At 53.7% G+C, this 20,397-nt stretch overlaps 1 protein-coding gene across 1 annotated transcript in view; it reads left to right on the top strand.

Moving 5' to 3' along the window:
• Window positions 1-7,766: 7,766 nt before the first annotated feature.
• Window positions 7,767-20,397, top strand: part of GALNT17 (polypeptide N-acetylgalactosaminyltransferase 17) — a 217,281-nt gene continuing 204,650 nt past the window's right edge. The window contains exon 1 of the mRNA XM_071575190.1: window positions 7,767-8,371. Coding sequence (XP_071431291.1) covers window positions 8,134-8,371 — 238 coding nt within the window. The 5' untranslated portion in view covers window positions 7,767-8,133. The remainder of the gene's footprint in view (window positions 8,372-20,397) is intronic.

Genomic DNA, 20,397 nt, shown 5'->3' with positions numbered 1-20,397 from the left:
TCCCAGTTGAGCAGGTGGGAGCAGTTTGTCCCTGTGTGGGTGTGCCCAAAGCTGGGCATTCTAAACCCTCTGGGCCATTGCCCAGCAACTGTTCCCAAGGGCCCATTGGCAGCAGCTGCCCAGGGCACAGCTGAGCCCTCAGGCTGGGAGCTGGCTGGGAAAGAAGCCTGGCAGAGGAGCTGGGAGAACTGCCCTGCAGGGACTCCTTGGCACCTCCACACCCACCTGAGGGCTCAGCTCTGCTCAGGGGCCAGCAACCATTCCAAAATCCCCCCTGACTGCCAGAGTCAGATCCCCCAGTGTGGAACTCCCTGCCCTGGGGGAGGCACTGGGGGCTCCCACCCAAACCTCAGGGGACACAATCTTGGGCTTTGGGGACTTGGGGAACCACTCACTGGATGCAGAGGAGGGGCAGGCCCTGGCCAGGAGGAGCCCACCACTCTCCACCAGACTGTGCCATCATCTGCACCAACAGGTTTGTCCCTTCCTTTTCCTTTGGACTCGGTGGAACCACGTGGGGCTCAGCACAGGGGCCACCAAACCCCCCTGTGTTTGTGCCCCAGGGGGTGGGTTACACTGCTGGGCTTGGGGGTTAAACCCAATTTCTCTTTGTGCCATTGCATTTCTTATAATAATGTTATTAAATTGTAACTCTGACTTATAATCTCTTTGGTGTTGGGTTTGTTCCTCCTGCTGGTTTATCTTTAAACCAGCCAAAACTCTGAAATTTTGAGAAAACAGCTCATGGCTTTATGTTTGACCTTTTATGGGGCAGGGGAAGTTTAGGAGTTTTTTTATTTTTCCTCTTGCAGATCAAGGTTTCACACAGGGATTTAGTGACAGAAAGGCTCATTTATGCAGTTCAGGCAGATTTACCTTAAAGACCCAAACATCTGCTGCTTGTGCTGGAGATGTGGTGGGTGCAGCCCCCTGGGAACAGGAGGGAAGTTGGAGCTGAGGGAAGGCACCCACACCCCTGGAGAACACCCAGCACTGCTGGTGGCTCCAGAAAGTAGCAAGAAACTCTTTTTTCCTGCCTGTTTTACAACTCCCAGAATGAGAGGAGAGTCTGCCCCAGATATGTCAGGACATCATGGCACCCTCATGTACTTCCACAGAGAGTGGGGTGAGAGAAATTCTGGAAATCAAGTTATTTTTGTGGGTTTCATTCTGCTTGTAAGTGGCAGCTCGTGTTCACTTTATTTTAAGGAGCAGAGATTTGAGCAAAAGCATTACTGTGTCATTAACCAATCCATTGAATATTCATGATTGAGTGGATTTTTGTGCCCCCACCAGAAGGAGAGAAGTAATTATTTTGGCTAGCACTGGAAAAGTGTGTGTGTGCCATTCACAGAACTCCACTGGAATGGGCAAAAATAGAATTTTTCTATTAGACATGCAAACTGATCTTCTCTCCCTGATACTCAGAAACTTCCTTTAGTCCTTCTTCCCTATTTAGTAACAATATTTCATGCCTTTTTTTGGTAGGAATGTAATGAAAGTGGAAAAAAAAATGAGAAAAAAAGCCAACCCCACCAGTGGAGGCTGAGCTAGTCCTTGGTTGAACCCGGATTTAGAGCGTGGGGTCTTGAAGGACCAAAACTGCAACACTACACTTTGTATTTGCTGTTGAAATTCAGTTCAGCCTTGTGGTGGTGCAAAGCTCAAAGGAAATTCAGGTTCTAGAGCATGAGCATGTGGGGAGATGCTTTCAGGACTTGGAATGCTACAAAGCTCTGCTTTGGGTGGTGGTTTCCTACAGCCAGATCCTGGCGGTGTCCATTGTCGACAGCACAAGATGGAACAGCCTCAGGTTGTGCCAGGAGAGGTTCAGGGTGGATATTTGAAAAAAATTCTTCACTGAAAGGATTGAGAAGTCCTGGCACAGCTGCCCAGGGCAGGGCTGGGATCACCATCCCTGGAAGTGTTCAAAAACATGTGGATGAGGCATGTGAGGACACGGTTTAGTGGTGGACATGGTGGTGGTGCTGGGTGGATGGTTGGACTTGATGATCTTTTCCAACCTTTTTGATTCTGTGACTCTCTGATTCACTGGGCTTTTTGATCCTTATTGTTGTTCGTTATCCAAAGTATTCTCCTCTCCCACATGTTGCTTTGGGGGAGGTACAGAGGGATCTTGGGGACACAGGTGGCAATTTGGCTGTTTGGAAATCTGATAGAGCTGAGCCTTGTTCTGAGTGTGCTGAGGGTGTTTGTCAGGACATGCTGAAGGGCCTGGTGAGGATCCTTTGGGGTTTGCTTCATCACTGGGCCAGAGGTGACTTGAGGACAACTGAGCAAAACTTGAAATAACTTTCTCCAAGTAAAAGAAATTAAGGGAAAATTAAAGCATCACAGAATCCCAGACTGTGCTGAGCTGGAAGGGACCCACAGGGACCATCCAGTCCAACCCTCAGCCCTGCCCAGGCCCAGCCCCAAGAGTCACCCCCTGAGCCTGAGACAAAGGAGTGTCCAGAATCCAAGGCAGGGCTTAGTTGGGATGCAATTCCTGGTTGTGCAGCCCCTGCAGATCCACCCCCTTGGGCAGCTCAGCAGAGCAGGGCCTGAGGGAGTGGGGCTTTGGGGAGGGAGGAGGAAGGGGAGCTGAGGGGCCACTGCTCTGCTGCCATCCTGGCTCCTGACCTGCCTGGGCATTGCTTGGCATGTAGAGTGCCAGTTCTTGAACCCTGGGCTGCTTCTGGGGCAAATGTTGGCATTGGCTGAGGAATCCCAGAACCCCAGACTGGGCTGAGCTGGGAGGGACCCACAGGGACCATCAGTCCAACCCTCAGCCCTGCCCAGGCCCAGCCCCAAGAGTCACCCCCTGTGCCCCAGAGCATCATCCAAACCCTCCTGGAGCTCTGGCAGCCTTGGGGCTGTGCCCACTGCCCTGGGAAGCCTGGGCAGTGCCCACCACCCTCTGGGGGAAGAGCCTTTTGCTGAGATCCAACCTGACCTGCCCCGGCACAACTCAGGAGCAGAACAGCAGAAGGGCTGCTGTGGGAGATGCAAAGTGGTTCAGGATCCTGAGATGAGCTCAGCTGGTTAAAACTTGGTTGTAACAATGCCAAGGTCATGGGTTCAATCCCCTGTGTGGGCCATTGACTGAAGAGATGGACTCGATGATCCTTGTGGGTCCTTCCAACTCAGAACAGTCTGGATTCTGTAAGGTGAGAAAGAGGGATCAGTTTTCCCAAGGTGTCCCTCTCCCCCTGAAAGGCATGACTGGTTCACACCAGGAGTTTGCAAAGGGAGGAGCTGCCCAGCTGCACCCCCTCCCCTGAGCCAGCAGCAGGGATGTCTCTGTTCCTGCAGGGAGATGTTCTGCAGGTGGCTTGGGGACCTTCCCGGGGGCTGGTGCTCCTTGTCAGCTTACTGAGCTTCACAGCCTGTGCTGTTTGGCTCTCTCCTCAACAGTAAGAAAGGCAGCAGAGACCTGGGGAGGTGTTTGAAGTTAATCCTCCTGGACAGGCCTGCTGACACTCGTGTATTCTTAATTTTTAGTTCTCATGGTATTTTGCACACAGAGTATTTTTCCATGCATTTTTTCGGGTATATTTATTTTCTTGCTGCTCTCCCCAGGCCCACACACACTCCCACTGCCAGGTGTCCTGTGCTGTCACCCTGGGGAGAGCTGTGGCTTCCCCCTCCCTCCTTGCTCCCTTTGGGGACTTCATTCTGCTCCTTTCTTGGGGAATGAAGGGGCAAAACCCCTCACCTTGTCCTTCAGCAAGGAAATGCTTCAAATTCTGACATTCTCTTTTTGAAAATCCTAGGATTTTTTTTTTTTTGGCATTATGATCATATGTAATAGCCATGTGCCAAACAACCCAGCTTTTCCCACCCTGTTTGAGAATTCAAATAGATCTTTCTGCTTCTGTGTAATGCACCAACCTGACTTCAGTGGGAGCCCTGGCTAATGAAAGACCACAGGAACGGGTCTGTGCTGGTTTAAAGGTGAACCAGCAGGGGAAATGAACTCACCACGAGAGAGATTATAAGTCAGAGGCTAAAATTTAATAATAATATTACAATAAATACAGTGACACAAAGAGAAATTGCTTTCAACTCACAAACCCAGCAGTATAACCCAGTGCCCTGGGGCACAAACCCAAGGGGGTTTGTTTGCCCTTGTGTTGAGACCCCTGTGGCTCCCCCAAGTCCAGAGCAAAAGGAAATGAAAAACCTGTTGGTGCAGGCGAGGGCTGTGGTCTGGCCAAGAGCGGTGATCTCCTCCTGTCGAGGTCCTGCTGCTCCTCTGGATCCAACAAGAGGTTCCCAAGGTCTTACCCCCCACTTATGTTCCCTCAGGGAGCACCCAGTCCCTCCCCCTGGGTGGGGACTCACCCAATGGGTGATTAACTCTGGGAGCCAGGGGGTGTTGAACTGTTGATGGCCCATTGGCAGCCACACCCCCTCAGGCTGGGTGTGAAGGTGCCAATGACTCCCTGGGCAGCTGCTGCAAATGGCCCATTGTCCTTGGGGAATGGATAGAGGGGGTAGAATACACAGCTTTGATCACCCCCACACAGTGTCAGCTGGTCCCTCCTGCTGAACTAGGACAGGGTCTTTAGCCCAGACTGCTTCACAATAAGCACCAGGTAGTTTTCTGTTTGCACAAATATTTCAGGCCATGTGGTTTCCCTTTTTGGGAAACTCCTCTGCAAAGCTGAGGTGGGGCTTGTTTATTTGTTTAATAAAAAGTGCTTTTATTGATGGAGAAAAAACACATCTCAGTTGTCAGCCCTGGAAACAAAACTCGTGTTTATCATGTGTGTGCTGGTTTAAAGGTGAACCAGCAGGGGAAATGAACTCACCACGAGAGAGATTATAAGTCAGACCTAAAATTTAATAATAATATTACAATAAATACACTGACACAAAGAGAAATTGCTTTCAACTCACAAACCCCAGCAGTATAACCCAGTGTCCTGGGGCACAAACCCAAGAGGGTTTGTTTGCCCTTGTGTTGAGACCCCTGTGGCTCCCCCAAGTCCAGAGCAAAAAGAAATGAGAAACCTGTTGGTGCAGGTGAGGGCTGTAGTCTGGTTGAGAGCGGGGATCTCCTCCTGTCGAGGTCCTGCTGCTCCTCTGGATCCAACAAGAGGTTCCCAAGGTCTTACCCACCACTTATGTACCCTCAGGGAGCACCCAGTCCCTCCCCCTGGGTGGGGACTCACCCAATGGGTGATTAACTCTGGAGCCAGGGGGTGTTGAACTGTTGATGGACCATTGGCAGCCACACCCCCTCAGGCTGGGTGTGAAGGTGCCGATGACTCCCTGGGCAGCTGCTGCTAATGGCCCATTGTCCTTGGGGAATGGATAGAGGGGGGGGTTCTGCTGCTCCTCTGGATCCAAGGAGAAGTTCCCAAGGTCTTACCCACCACTTATGTACCCTCAGGGAGCACCCAGTCCCTCCCCCTGGGCGGGGACTCACCCAACGGGTGATTAACTCTGGAGCCAGTGGGTGTTGAACTGTTGATGGCCCATTGGCAGCCACACCCCCTCAGGCTGAGTGTGAAAGTGCCAATGACTCCCTGGGCAGCTGCTGCTCATGGCCCATTGTCTTTGGGGAATGGATAGTGGGGGTAGAATACACAGCTTTGGTCACCCCTACACAGGGTTAGCTGGTCCCTCCTGCTGAACTGGGACAGGGTCTTTAGCCCAAGCTGTTTCACAATAAGCAGCAGGTAGTTTTCTGCTTGCATGAATATTTCAGGCCATGTGGTTTCCCTTTTTGGGAAATTCCTCTGCAAAGCTGAGGTGGGGCTTGTTTATTTGTTTAATAAAAAGTGCTTTTATTGATGGAGAAAAAAACATCTCAGTTGTCAGCCCTGGAAACAAAACTCGTGTTTATCATGTGCCAAAACACTCTGAAGGACACCCAAACCTGCAGATCTTGGGCTGAACTTGCCCTCAGTGCCAGCAGCAATTTGCAGGGTATTTCCAGGTTCTCTGCACCCAGATCGATCACATCTTTTCACGCCCTTAGCAGAGTAAGGAAGCTGAGCTGGATGATGGGCAAGCCACTGTAGGCTCTGACTATGAGTTCTGTGCCTGTCACTCATCTCCAGGTTTGGAGCAGGGTCCTGGCTCTGAATGTAGAAGCCATAAAAGATTTCATGTGCAGCCAGAACTAAATTAAAACTCCAAATCCTCCGAAGCAATTTTAGGTTTGTTTCCATGGCATTGATTTTTTTTTTCCTTTTCTCTTTTTTAATTATGGCTTGAAGGTGAGAGGGGTTATTCTTACCTTTTGCAAAGTTGCCTTGCAGGATACAATGACTCAAGGTTGTTTGAATTTTAAATCCCTGTCGGTGTCATCTCTGTGAAAAGCAGGGTTAACTGTGGCACATGGAGAAAGTGGGAACGGGGAGGGGCTGCTGGGGCTGCTCAGTAGTGGTTGTGCTCTCATGAGAATGATCAGCGTTCTGGCATTGAAACGCTGCACGTGAATTCCAGTTTATGGTGTTTATCTCACTCCACCTCGTGTTGGTGTTTGGGGTACAGGCGATGCTCGTGGGGACAGCTCCAAAGCCTGGCCCTGGCACTGGCACGGAGCGTTTGGGAGAAGGATGAGTCATTTGGGATGCCCGTGGAGGGGGTGGGGGTGGGATGTGTGTGTCAGGGCTCCACGGGGAGGATGAGACCCGCAAGGGGAAGGATGAGGCTCCAAGGGGAAGGATGAAGATCCAAGGGGAAGGATGAAGATCCAAGGGGGAGGATGAGACACCCCAGGGGAAGGATGAGGCTCCAAGGGGAAGGATGAAGATCCAAGGGGGAGGATGAAGATCCAAGGGGGAGGATGAAGATCCAAGGGGAAGGATGAAGATCCAAGGGGGAGGATGAGACCCCGCAGGGGAAGGATGAGGCTCCAAGAGGAAGGATGAGACCCCCCAGGGGTAGGATGAGGCTCCAAGGGGAAGGATGAGACCCCAAAGGGAAGGATGAAGATCCAAGGGGGAGGATGAAGATCCAAGGGGAAGGATGACACACCCCAGGGGAAGGATGAGGCTCCAAGGGGAAGGATGAGACCCCCCAGGGGAAGGATGAGGCTCCAAGGGGAAGGATGAGACCCCAAGGGGGAGGATGAAGATCCAAGGGGGAGGATGAAGATCCAAGGGGGAGGATGAGACACCCCAGGGGAAGGATGAGACCCCCCCAGGGAAGGATGAGACCTCCCCAGGGGAAGGATGAGGCTCCAAGGCAGAGGATGAGACCCCAAGGGGAAGGATGAAGATACAAGGGGGAGAATGAAGCTCCAGGGGGGAGGATGAGGCTTCCATCGGGGGAAGGCAGGGAGCAGAGCTCGGGAGAGCACCGCGCACCGGCCGGGGGGGCTCAAACTTTCCGTGCCACGGCCGAGCGGGAGCGGCCCCAGCTCGGCCCCGCGGGAGCCCCGCGCTCCGCTCCGCCGCCCCGCCCCGCACCCCGCGCCCCGCAAGGCGGGCGGGGGCGATGCCGATGCCGATGTCCATGCCCGGCCGAGCTGCCGGGGGAGCGGCGGCGGTCCCAGCCGGGCTCGGGCCTCCATCAGCGCGGCGATGGGCAGCGATGCTCTCCGCAGGCGCGGGGGCTGTGCCGCAGCCGCGGGCCCTGCGCGGGGCGGGGGCTCCGCCGCGGCCGCGATCCCCTCCCCTTCCTCCCGTTGCTCCCGACCCTCCCGCTCCTCGGCGGGGGCGCGGGCGGGGCGGGCGCAGGGGATGCCCCGAGCGCTCCGCGCAGCAGCGGTCCCGCATCCCCCCCCGCGGCCGGCAGAGGCGGGAGAGGGGCGGGCGGCGGCGGGAGCGCGGGCGGCGGCGGGAGGCGGCGGGCGAGCCGGGGCTCGGCGGTGATGCCGGAGCTGCCGCAGCGCTCCGCGGCCGCCCCGCAGCCCCGGCGCGGGCGCGCAGCGCGGGACATGGAGTTGCGGCGGCGGCGCGGCGGGCGGAGCGGGGCGGGCGGCCCCGGCCGCGCCTCCTCTGCGGGGCCATAGTCCGGGGCGGGCTCCGGTGCCGCCGCTCGCCAGCCCTGCGCTCGCCGCGCCTCGCCCGCACCGCCCGGGCCCGCAGCCCCGCGATGTGCGCGCAGCGTCGGCAGCGCCCCGGGCCGCTCCCATAGCCCTGCGGCCGGCGGGGCCCCTCGGGAACTTTGATGGCTTCTTTGAGGAGAGTCAAAGTCCTGCTGGTGTTGAACCTGATCGCCGTGGCCGGCTTCGTGCTCTTCCTGGCCAAGTGCAGACCCATCACGACCAAGAGCGGCGACTCCTTCCATGACGTCCATCCCAGGGCAGAAGTGGCCAACTTGACGGCCCACGGCGGCAGCTCCATCCAGGATGCGGTGCTGAAGAGGCTCTCGCTCCTCGAGGACATCGTCTACAGGCAGCTCAATGGTAGGAAGAGTTTTCCTACTTTAAATGCCCTCTGGGCACGGGCGTGGGCGGTGGATGGAGGCTCAGAGCAGGTGCCCGGCTCGCCTGAAGTTTGCGTGACAGACCCACGTTTCCCTCAGCGTTATTGTGCGAACGGGGTCTCAACGGACCGAGCCCATTTAGTCTCTGACTTGCCAAGTTCTGTTTGTGTTTTAAAGCTCGGAGTACCTTGCGCAGGATGGGAGGAAATGGTACTTAAGAGAGTGCTGCCTTTCACATTGATAGCAGCGGTGGGGAGATGACAGTGGCACGATTCCTGCATCCAGCGAGCGGGATGTGCAGTGGGCGAGGATGGGTTGGAGCAGCACAGCGTGTATTGAGCGAGGGAACGGCTTTTACTCCTCCGGAGTTGGGTTTTTGGAAAGGAGTTTTCAAATGGCTCGAGTGCGTTGCATCATTTGAGTGCAGAAGGTCAGAGAGCAGAAGGCACTTTCTCTGCGAAGTTAAGCAGACTGTTCAGCGTTTCCTATGGCTCAGCATTGACGACTGCTAATTAAAATCTCAAGTAATGCCTCTCTTTATAGCACAGAGAAGCGATTTCGATTAAAATCTCACCAGGTTCAGTAGTTCTGAGGTGTCAAAAGGGAGTTTTAAAGACGCTGTGCAGGATAAAGAAACATGTTGTAAAAGGCGTCAGAAATCTGGCTGAGGGAACTGATTAAGACACTCACTGTGGAAGCTGCTTTTTTAAAGTTGTTCCCCATAGAGTCACGACTGGGGTTACACTCCCAGTCAAGAGAACTGTTTATTGCTTCCAGCCTCTGTGGCTGTAACACCTGCAAGTTTTCCTGTGTCGGCGTTAGGCAGGGCTCGTGCTTTTGGCAGTGTCGGTGGGATTCCCTCTCTGAGTTTGGAATGTGGAGCTAATGCCTGATGACTCTGTGTGTGCTGTGTGCCCATCCCGGGCTGCTCAGACTCCTGCACCCAGGAGGTGAGGCAGGGGCAGGGGTGCAGTGTGCCCTTCCTGCTGCCGGTTGGCATTGCCTTTCCTGGTGCCCAGCACTTGGCTCAGGCAGTGTCTGGGCTTTGGGGACAGCGCTGGGCACAGTGAGAAGCACTCGGCTGGGCAGGGAAGTGTTATTTATATTCCTGTTTTATCCACTTGCATGAGAAACCCGCCCTGCCTGTGCCAGTGCCTGTGCCAGTGCCTGTGCCTGTGCCCGGCACCACGGGGTGTCAAAGCAGCACTGTCAGGTGACAGACAAGGTGAAGCCTAAGAATAAAAAGGAATAAGGTATAAAGCTGCTTGTTATTGACAGACTGTGACACTGCCTGCTCCTGGGTATTGCTGGGGCAGAAGTTTCTGGGGAGAATGAGGCAGTTAATGAAAGGGAGGCAATAGATGCAGCTCCTGCCAGGACCTTGGACTAGGACAGGTAATCACGATGCCATTCCCACAAATACAGAGGGAGAGCTGAAGTGATGAGTTATTGCCCTTCCTCTGTGGAGATGAACTGCTCTGGGGGCTGCTCCTGGAGCTGGCTGGGGCTTGGGAGAGGAGCTGTGAGCTGAGGCCACCTCTGTGCTGTCCAGGCCACCCCTGTGCTGTCCCCAGGCTGCTCTGGGAGCTGCTCCTGGAGCTGGCTGGGGCTTGGGAGAGGAGCTGTGAGCTGAGGCCACCTCTGTGCTGTCCAGGCCACCCCTGTGCTGTCCCCAGGCTGCTCTGGGAGCTGCTCCTGGAGCTGGCTGGGGCTTGGGAGAGGAGCTGTGAGCTGAGGCCACCTCTGTGCTGTCCAGGCCACCTCTGTGCTGTCCCCAGGCTACTCTGGGAGCTGCTCCTGGAGCTGGCTGGGGCTTGGGAGAGGAGCTGTGAGCTGAGGCCACCTCCGTGCTGTCCAGGCCACCTCCGTGCTGTCCAGGCCACCTCTGTGCTGTCCCCAGGCTGCTCTGGGAGCACGTTCTGGTGTCCTGCTGGAGCTGCTCCGTGCTCAGAGCAGTCATGCTCCTACACACCAGGGGCGGCAGAGAGGGAATACAGATCTTGCCTGGATCACAAACGTTTTCTCAGGGCAGGCAGAAAGCTGAGCACATGAATGTGACATCTTGTCTGGCCCCTGCATCCTGAGGTGATTTATAGCAACAGTGATCAGTCTGGCTGAAAACCAGCTCTGGCATGGTGCTTATGTAACTTTGGGTCAAGTATATATTTGGTCCGAGGGGTTTGGAGAGAAGCACAGTGTGCCCAGTTCTCTGTGTGTTGGACTTCAGCAGGACAGGGGGTTGGAGCACCATGTGGGGAACCAGGTGAAGCCCCATCACCACCCACCTGTGCTGGCAGGACACAGTCAGGTGTGCTGGGGCAGTCCTGGGAGCAGCTGGTGTGGCTTTCCCTGCGAGGAATATCCTGTGCCTGGATCAGCATTTGCTCTGGGCACTTGAGGGATATCTAAGGCTGAAATTCTCCTGCCCCCTTGGAGTGTGCACATCTGAGCTCACTGCTTCTCTCTGGGAGTTGTGCTGGTGCCTCCCCAGCCCCACCTGAGCTCTTGGCCAAGTCCCTGTGGAGTGATCCACCAGGAGATTCCTCTTTGGGTTGTGTAAGGTCGTGTTTCATTGTAAATCTGACCTGTGGTTTAACACAAAATCAGAAAATAGAGCATCCTATGGTAAATCTGACCCGTGGTTTAACACAAAATCAGAAAATAGAGCATCCTATGGTAAATCTGACCTGTGGTTTAACACAAAATCAGAAAATAGAGCATCCTATGGTAAATCTGACCTGTGGTTTAATATGAAAGCATAAAACAGAGCATCCTGTGGGGCAGCACATGGAAAGTCTGCACCTCCAGGAGCATCAGAAGTGTTTGGCCAAAGGGAGAAGTTACAGCCCAGTTTGGGTGCAGCCAGTGTGGATTTTGTCTGCATTGTAGGACTTGGCTGGGTTTCAGTGGGAGTTGAAGCCATCTTTAAAGAACTGAATCTCTTAAAAAGCTCCATTCTGGAAAGATTAAATGAGCAATCTGATCATACCATTGCTGAGGGTTTGGTTTGTGAGTCATGAAGTGTAAAGCAGATTGGAAATAACAGCTCTCTGTGGTACAGCAACCCTCATGTTTTATGTGTGTGTATTTATTTACCTCTGTAAATGTTGGCTGTGAAAACAAGCTACACAACACTGCCTTGGGTCTGGGAAAGGAAGGATTTGACACAGCAATTTGTTTTGAATGACATTTCCCTGCAGTGCCAGTCTGGAAATGACACCAGGCTGCTTCTCTGTGCAAGGAGAGCTGTCCCAGCCATGACCTGCCTCCCACAGTGACTCCCCACTTCCCAAGGGATGCATTTCTCTGCTCCCTCAGTGTTCTGCAGTCACTGCTAGAAGTGGGGGAGCAGTGCACAAACCTGCTCTGTGGCAGCTGTGGGACACTTGTTTCAGCTGGGGGTTGGAAGAGTTCCCTGGGGATGCTCCACAGATCAGGGAGCACGAGGTGACCTTGTGTGGTTTTCTCCTCATCACAATTCATAAAATATCCATGTAAAGACTCAGATTTGCCCAAAATCATCTATTTAGCCTTCTTGTGGCCTGACTGAGAACTGTGTGTGTGCTTTGTTCATTGCAGAAGTTGATTATTGCTCCCTAGGCCACTGCACAAGTTGTGTGGGGTTTCTTTTTTTGCTGTTCTGTTGCTTTTTGCTGCTCTCTAATCAGATGGTTCCCACCCACAGAAGTGTGAGGGTGCCCTTTGAAAGGGAGGGCTTTGTATGTGCAGCCACTGATCTGGGAATTCAGAGGATTTTTAATTTCTCCAGTCACTTTTATGGCTGGAACTCTCTTGTTCAGCAGATGTTCAGAGAAAGCTAATGAAGGTGGAAAGGAAAGTGTGTGTTTTACTTTGGGTATTAACTACAACTTGTCTTTTTGATCCAAACCAATTTTTTTTGTGTGTGTGCTGACATTTACATAAGCACAATTTGTGGTCCAGATTATCTCCAGCTTCAGGGAGTTTTGCACAAATGAACTTTTCAGTTTGTCTGTGTGTTTGCAGAGGGAGGGTTTCTGTGCTGCTGTGGCCAGGTGAGGAGCTGGAGGCAGGTGGGACTCAGAAGAGCATTCAGCTCTTGCAGGAGACATGTGTGTCCTGGGAAGTGCTGGGCAAAGCCCCAGAATCACAGAACAGTCTGGGCTGGAAGGGACCCACAAGGATCATTGAGTGAATGGCTCATACAAGGATCAAAGCCATGCCCTTGGTGTTATTGGCACCATGCTCTGACCAACTGAGCTCATCTCAGGGTCTTTATCTAATCCTGGAGCCATTGATGACCATGAGATATCTGAGAAATTGTGCATTGTTTGGATCCTGGGACAGCAAAGATGGGCCAACTTCTTAACATCAGGCTGGCCTCCAGGATGGGTGACATGGCTTGAGGAAAGCTGGTGTGGAAGTCATGAAGGAGCATCCAAAGGCTCTGCTGACTGTGAGATCCCCTCAGGGGGATGGGTCCTGTGCCTGTTGTGTGGTGAGAAGTGGCTCCTCTCCACTCCTCCCCTGGGGGAATTGCTCAGGTAGCTCTTGACTGGCTGTTTCATCTTCCTTGAGCTCTTGCATTGCTCTCCTCCACCTCCCTGTGTCCTCTGGAAGGTGTGCTGGATCCCACCCTGGGTGTGGGAGATGTTCACTGCAGTGCAGGGTGTGTTTATCCCCCTCCCAGGAGGAGGAGGCTGGGGATGCCCTGAGTGGGGACAGCAGAAGCATTTGGAAGTTGGACATCCTGCTGAGGCACTGAGAGGCTGGTGGGATGTGCAGGTCCATCAGCAGGTGCCCTGAGGTGTGCTCTGCTCTGGGGCTGCTCCAGTGCTGAGTGTTCACCCCAGACAGGAGCAAAGTGAGCTGATTTTGTGGGTTGGTTTGTCCTCCTGTCCATCTGAATCTGCTCCTGCCCCACACTGGGCAGTCCTCTCTTCCAAACCCTGTGCACCAGAAGCTCCTGAGGTCAATGTATAAATAGCTGAGTCATTAATGGCACTGCCAGTTTGAGAATAAGGGAGAGGGCTCTCAATAACCCCTTGGTCTGGGGGTGGAGAAGCTCACACCTCTCTCTGCCAGAGCTGAGCACCTCGAGCAGATACCAGCAGGTCACTTCTGCTGGTCACTGGGGACCTGAGGAACCTTCCACCCAGCCCCTCCCAGCTGTGCTGGGGCAAACACCTGAGTGTGTTCCTGGGAGTGTTCAGCAGAGGTCTGGCTCTGGAGTGAAGCCTCTGAGGAGAGTGAAGGCTCTCAACTCCCTCTCTAGTGCTTTTGGTGGAGCCACAACAGCAGCTGCATCTCCTAAGCTCTGAGCCACCTGGAAGCCAAGGAGACAGGAGTTGTGTGGCATCTGAGGAGCATGAAAAATAGTAGAAAAAGGCTTTACTTCAAGCTAAATATTGGTAAGGTACAAAACAGCTGTGTAAGGGCACTGCTGACTCACCAGGGGCTCTTCTGTTAAACTTTGCTTTGTGAGCTCACAACAGGTCGTAGAATCCCAGAATGGTTTGGGTTGGAAGGGACCTTGGAGACCATCCAGTTCCACCCCCTGCCATGAGCAGGGACACCTCCCACCAGCCCAGGTTGCTCCAGCCCCTGTCCAACCAGGTGATGTATAAGATCAGGGAGAAAAGAAGCTCTTTGCAAACTGCTGTGGAAAAGGACCAGTGATGAAAAAGTGCTGGAGTGAAGGCAGCCAGGAAGGGGGTGAGCAGAGAGGGCTTTTCCCTCATCCTAAAGCACTGCACAGAGTACACTGATGCTTTTGCCACATGTTCAGAGTTGCAGAGGAACTCCACATTCCTTGGTGGTGAAATAAGGCCACATTAATTTTTGAGAGAATCCTGCATTTGTGCTTTTGCACAGGCTGAGATACGACCAAGCCTCCTGCTCCCTGATTGGGCTCTCATCTGCTTATCCAATTAGCAAATGAACTTTGGGAGCATTGCATATGGACACGGAGGCTGATACTGAACCCCAGCCCTCAGCAGGCTCTTGCTCTCCTCCTTGTAAAGTGGCACTTAATTAACTTAAACCACTTTGGAGATAGGTGGATTGGCTTCCCATAAGGATAAGATAAAGCTTATCTGCTATAACACTTATCATCCTCCAAACACATTACAAACTTAGCTAACTACTGAGTATAGAAATTATAGATGGAAATAAAGCAGATTCAAAGTGCTTCTATCAGCAGTGAGTGGTGTGTAATAGCACTGCACCCACAGCCCAGGAATATTAAGATTTTAACAAGTAGGTAATGTATAAACTAAAACGCTAAGAAATTCTCTGATGAAGATAAATAACTGAATGTAAATAACTGAGAGCAGGGAAAAGCTGTTTGTAGCAGAAGGGCCCAAAGCTTAATCATGGTATTGGAATAAAATAGCTCCTTATGCAAGAACAGCCTTGCTGGGTGAAGTCCTTTGGAACACCCACAGGAAACACTGCCCTGTTGGCAGAGTGGGGACATGTCACCCCAAACACATCCCCATCCCAGGACACTGCCCTGTTAGCAGAGTGGGGACATGTCACCTCAAACACATCCCCATCCCAGGACACTGCCCTGTTGGCAAAGTGGGGACATGTCACCCCAAACACATCCCCATCCCAGGACACTGCCCTGTTGGCAGAGTGGGGAGATGTCACCAGAAACACACCCCCATCCCAGGACACTGCCCTGTTGGCAGAGTGGGGACATGTCACCCCAAACACACCCCCATCCCAGGACACTGCCCTGTTGGCAGAGTGGGGACATGTCACCCCAAACACACCCCCATCTCCATCCCAGGACACTGCCCTGTTGGCAGAGTGGGGAGATGTCACCCCAAACACACCCCCATCCCAGAACATTACCCTGTTGGCAGAGGGGGGACATGTCACCCCAAACACACCCCCATCCCAGGACACTGCCCTGTTGGCAGAGTGGGGAGATTTCACCCCAAACACACCCCCATCCCCATCCCAGGACACTGCCCTGTTGGCAGAGTGGGGACATGTCACCAGAAACACACCCCCATCCCAGGACACTGCCCTGTTGGCAGAGTGGGGAGATGTCACCCCAAACACATCCCCATCCCCATCCCAGGACACTGCCCTGTTGGCAGAGTGGGGAGATGTCACCCCAAACACACCCCCATCCCCATCCCAGGACACTGCCCTGTTGGCAGAGTGGGGAGATGTCACCCCAAACACACCCCCATCCCCATCCCAGGACACTGCCCTGTTGGCAGAGTGGGGACATGTCACCCCAAACACACCCCCATCCCAGGACACTGCCCTGTTGGCAGAGTGGGGACATGTCACCCCATCACATCCCCATCCCAGGACACTGCCCTGTTGGCAGAGTGGGGACATGTCACCCCAAACACATCCCCATCCCAGGACACTGCCCTGTTGGCAGAGTGGGGACATGTCACCCCATCACATCCCCATCCCAGGACACTGCCCTGTTGGCAGAGGGGGGACATGTCACCCCAAACACACCCCCATCCCCATCCCAGGACACTGCCCTGTTGGCAGAGTGGGGAGATGTCACCCCAAACACACCCCCATCCCCATCCCAGGACACTGCCCTGTTGGCAGAGTGGGGAGATGTCACCCCAAACACACCCCCATCCCAGGACACTGCCCTGTTGGCAGAGTGGGGACATGTCACCCCAAACACATCCCCATCCCAGGACACTGCCCTGTTGGCAGAGTGGGGACATGTCACCCCAAACACACCCCCATCCCAGGACACTGCCCTGTTAGCAGAGGGGGGACATGTCACCCCAAACACATCCCCATCCCAGGACACTGCCCTGTTGGCAGAGTGGGGACATGTCACCCCAAACACACCCCCATCCCAGGACACTGCCCTGTTGGCAGAGTGGGGAGATGTCACCCCAAACACATCCCCATCCCCATGTCCAGCCCAGAACCTGAGGGGGATGCAAAGCAGCCTGAGGAGGGGAGCAGAACCCCTGGCTCAGGTGAGGAGGGAAACCAGCAGGGCTCCTTCCCACTCCAGCTGGGAGCCAGGACAATGGCAGGACACACCCATAGACCCTGCAGGGGAGGGAGGACTACTGAACTTACAGGACAGCACCAGCACAAAGCCAGGAGTACCTGCAAAGGCTGAGTACACAGCATGGGGCAGAGCTCTGAGTCATCTCCTCACCCATGTCCATCCTGGTTTCCTAACTGAAGGATTCCAACTTTAGCTTTGTGCTTTGCTGTAAATTGACCACCACAAAACCTCTGCTGTAATATGCAATATTACTGCACAACAATATGTAGCATTTACAAGATAAACTAAGGTATGTATGGCTGGGACTGTGGTGTGGGCTGTGCCCCACAGGAGCTGCCCTGCCTGTCCCACCACTGGGATATTTCTGAAGCAAAACCTGACTGTGTTATGTTGTATGGCCTTACATATTTTATAGCAACTTGATAGAAACTGCCACTCTCACATTTATGATACAGCTGACAGATTTGCTTGCCATGTTCCCCATTGGGAATAATGCAAATTGTGCAGGTTCAGTAGCTGCTTTTAGAAGTTCTCAGCCTGAACTTCTTAAGTGCAAGAGAGAGCTCAAGATACCTGAGAGCTGCTGCCTGTAAATCATTCTCAGCAGGTTCTCAGGAACTGGGTCTGATACCCATCAAAGAATGAATAAAGGAAGTACTTCTTAGAGAAACAATAGAGTTAAAAGATGAGGCTTAAGATAGTCATTTAGGAAGCATCTGGAAGCTTAGACATTAATGTGACATTTAGTTTACAGCCATCTGAGGAGGAACTGATAGATAACTTTGGGGTTTGATAGTTGTTTGGCATCATGATCTGAATATTCCCTCTCATTGGCAATGAATGACTAATAAGCCACAAGCACATCTGTCATGCAGAGACAACACAGGATTGATGAGATGCAACAGCAGTGACCACAAAATAGTGACAGTGGTGGTATTTCATTTTTGCATATTAATTCAGGTGTCCCTGACTGGGGAAACAGAACCTGATTGCTAAAGTTTACAAAGGGCTGTTACATTTATGGTGCCTCTTTAATTAGGCAGCTATTGGAAACATCTTTGGAGGGATGCAGAAACCTCTTGTAGGGATGCAGAAACCCCTTCTAGGGATGCAGAAACCCCTTCTAGGGATGCAGAAGCCCCTTCTAGGGATGCAGAAACCCCTTGTAGGGATGCAGAAGCCCCTTGTAGGGATGCAGAAACCCCTTGTAGGGATGCAGAAACCCCTTCTGGGGTTGCAGAAGCCCCTTGCAGGGATGCAGAAGCCCCTTGTAGGGATGCAGAAACCCCTTGTAGGGATGCAGAAACCCCTTCTGGGGTTGCAGAAGCCCCTTGCAGGGATGCAGAAGCCCCTTGAAGGGATGCAGAAACCCCTTCTAGGGTTGCAGAAGCCCCTTGTAGGGATGCAGAAACCCCTTCTGGGGATGCAGAAACCCCTTGCAGGGATGCAGAAACCCCTTGTAGGGATGCAGAAACCCCTTCTAGGGATGCAGAAACCCCTTGTAGGGATGCAGAAACCCCTTCTAGGGTTGCAGAAACCCCTTGAAGGTGCTGTAATGATGGGACTGACAATGTTATTTGCCAGCCTCAGTCTGGGTCAGTGGAGTGCTGTTGTGTCTCCAGTGAGAGACATTTGGGATTGGACATATTTGGAAAAGTGTGGGGATCTGAGAAAGATGTGAAGCCATTGGAGAGTGTCCAAAGGAGGGCACAGAGATGGTTCAGGGCCTGGAGGGGCAGCGAGTGAGGGCACTGAGGGCACTTGGTGTGTTCAGATGGAGAGGAGGAGACTGAGGAGAGACCTCAGTGCAGGGACAACTCCCTGGGGAGGGGCAGAGGAGGGGCAGGCACTGAGCTCTGCTCTGTGGGACCAGGGCAGCACCCAGGGAATGGCTGGAGCTGTGCCAGGGCAGGGACAGCACCCAGGGAATGGCTGGAGCTGTGCCAGGGCAGGGGCAGGTTGGATCTCAGGGAAAGGCTCTTCCCCCAGAGGGTGGTGGGCACTGCCCAGGCTCCCCAGGGCAGTGGGCAGAGCCCCAAGGCTGCCAGAGCTCCAGAAGGGTTTGAATGATGCTCTGGGGCACAGGGGGTGACTCTTGGGGCTGGGCCTGGGCAGGGCTGAGGGTTGGACTGATGGTCCCTGGGGGTCCCTCCCAGCTCAGCCCAGTCTGGGGTTCTGGGATTCCTCAGCCAATGCCAACATTTGCCCCAGAAGCTGCCCAGGGCTGAAGAACTGGCACTCTGCATGCCAAGCAATGCCCAGGCAGGTCAGGAGCCAGGATGGCAGCAGAGCAGTGGCCCCTCAGCTCCCCTTCCTCCTCCCTCCCCAAAGCCCCACTCCCTCAGGCCCTGCTCTGCTGAGCTGCCCAAGGGGGTGGATCTGCAGGGGCTGCACAACCAGGAATTGCATCCCAACTAAGCCCTGCCTTGGATTCTGGACACTCCTTTCCCTCAGGCTCAGGGGGTGACTCTTGGGGCTGGGCCTGGGCAGGGCTGAGGGTTGGACTGATGGTCCCTGTGGGTCCCTCCCAGCTCAGCACACTCTGGGATTCTGTGATATTTTGGTGCCTGGAGTCATCCTGTCTGGCTTCCAGCTGCCTCTCCAGAGGGACAAGACTTGGCCTTGATGGGGAGTGTCACACCTGAGGGGCTCACAACATGTCTTGGATACCCCAAAGCCTTTGGGGTGGCACCAGGCACTGCTGAGGGTGCCACACTTGCCATCTTGGAGATCCTGTGCCTTGTCCAGGCAGGACAGGGATGGAGTTGGCTTTAGGCATATCCTTCGATTCTGGGGAGTCCTCTGGTTTGCCCTCACCCACCTTCATCCCTCCCTCCTCTCCTGGCACAAAGCAACTGCATTTCTAATAAGAAAATGCTGTCCCTGAGCAATCCGTGTTAACAGGGCACAGAACAGCAGCAAACAGAAACCAGCCTGCCCAGGTAATTAAAGAGAGTTTGCTAATTTTGTGATTTGTGCCACTAATCTTTACCTAAAATGGAACATCTGGTCCAGATGTTTAGGCAGGCTGGCATGTTGCCAGCTCCCAGCTCCCATGGGGGGAGTGAGGGCATTCTGCATGGCATGGATTACATCATATAGGGAGATCTTTTTTGGGGGTAAAACACCCTTATCAAACCCTGCAAGGGGCTGTTCAGAGTGAACCCAGAGAATATTGACCCTGCTGTGAGTCAACAGCAGTGATTCAACTCCAGTAATGGATCTGAGTGGCACGAGATTATTTTTCCTAAACAGTTTTGGGAGTAAAAGCAACTGTATTTTTTAGCCCCCAGTCCCCGTGGTCAGATTCCTTCAAGAAATTGTTGAATGCTTTACATCTTAGTGCTACAAGCCCTGCTGGTTGTGCCTATAAATCCAGCAGCTATCGACCCACATTCTGACATTCCCTGACGGTTATCTAAAAATAATTGGGAATGATGCAATGAGAGGCTGATGGAAATCTGGGCCTGTGAGGAGAGGGCTGTGCTGAGCCATCCCACAGCCTGCTCTGAGGGCTGCTGAGGGCTCTCAGCTTGGGGATCTGGGCTGGTTTAAAGGTGCACTGGCAAGAGGAACAAACCCAACACAAAAGAGATTATAAGTCAGAGCTACAATTTAATAACAATATTCCAAGAAATGCAATGGCACAAAGAGAAATTGGGTTTAACCCCCAAGCCCAGCAGTGTAACCCACCCCCTGGGGCACAAACACAGGGGGGTTTGGTGGCCCCTGTGCTGAGCCCCACGTGGTTCCCCCGAGTGCAAAGGAAAAGGAAGGGACAAACCTGTTGGTGCAGATGATGGCACAGTCTGGTGGAGAGTGGGGGGCTCCTCCTGGCCAGGGGCTGCTCCTCCTCTGCATCCAGTGAGTGGTTCCCCAGTCCCCAAAGCCCAAGATTGTCTCCCCTGAGGTTTGGGTGGGAGCCCCCAGTGCCTCCCCCAGGGCAGGGAGTTCCACACTGGGGGATCTGACTCTGGCAGTCAGGGGGGATTTTGGAATGGTTGCTGGCC

Source organism: Pithys albifrons, chromosome 21, assembly GCF_047495875.1.
Source record: "Pithys albifrons albifrons isolate INPA30051 chromosome 21, PitAlb_v1, whole genome shotgun sequence".
NCBI lineage: Eukaryota > Metazoa > Chordata > Aves > Passeriformes > Thamnophilidae > Pithys > Pithys albifrons.
This window is presented reverse-complemented; position numbering and strand designations above follow the sequence as displayed.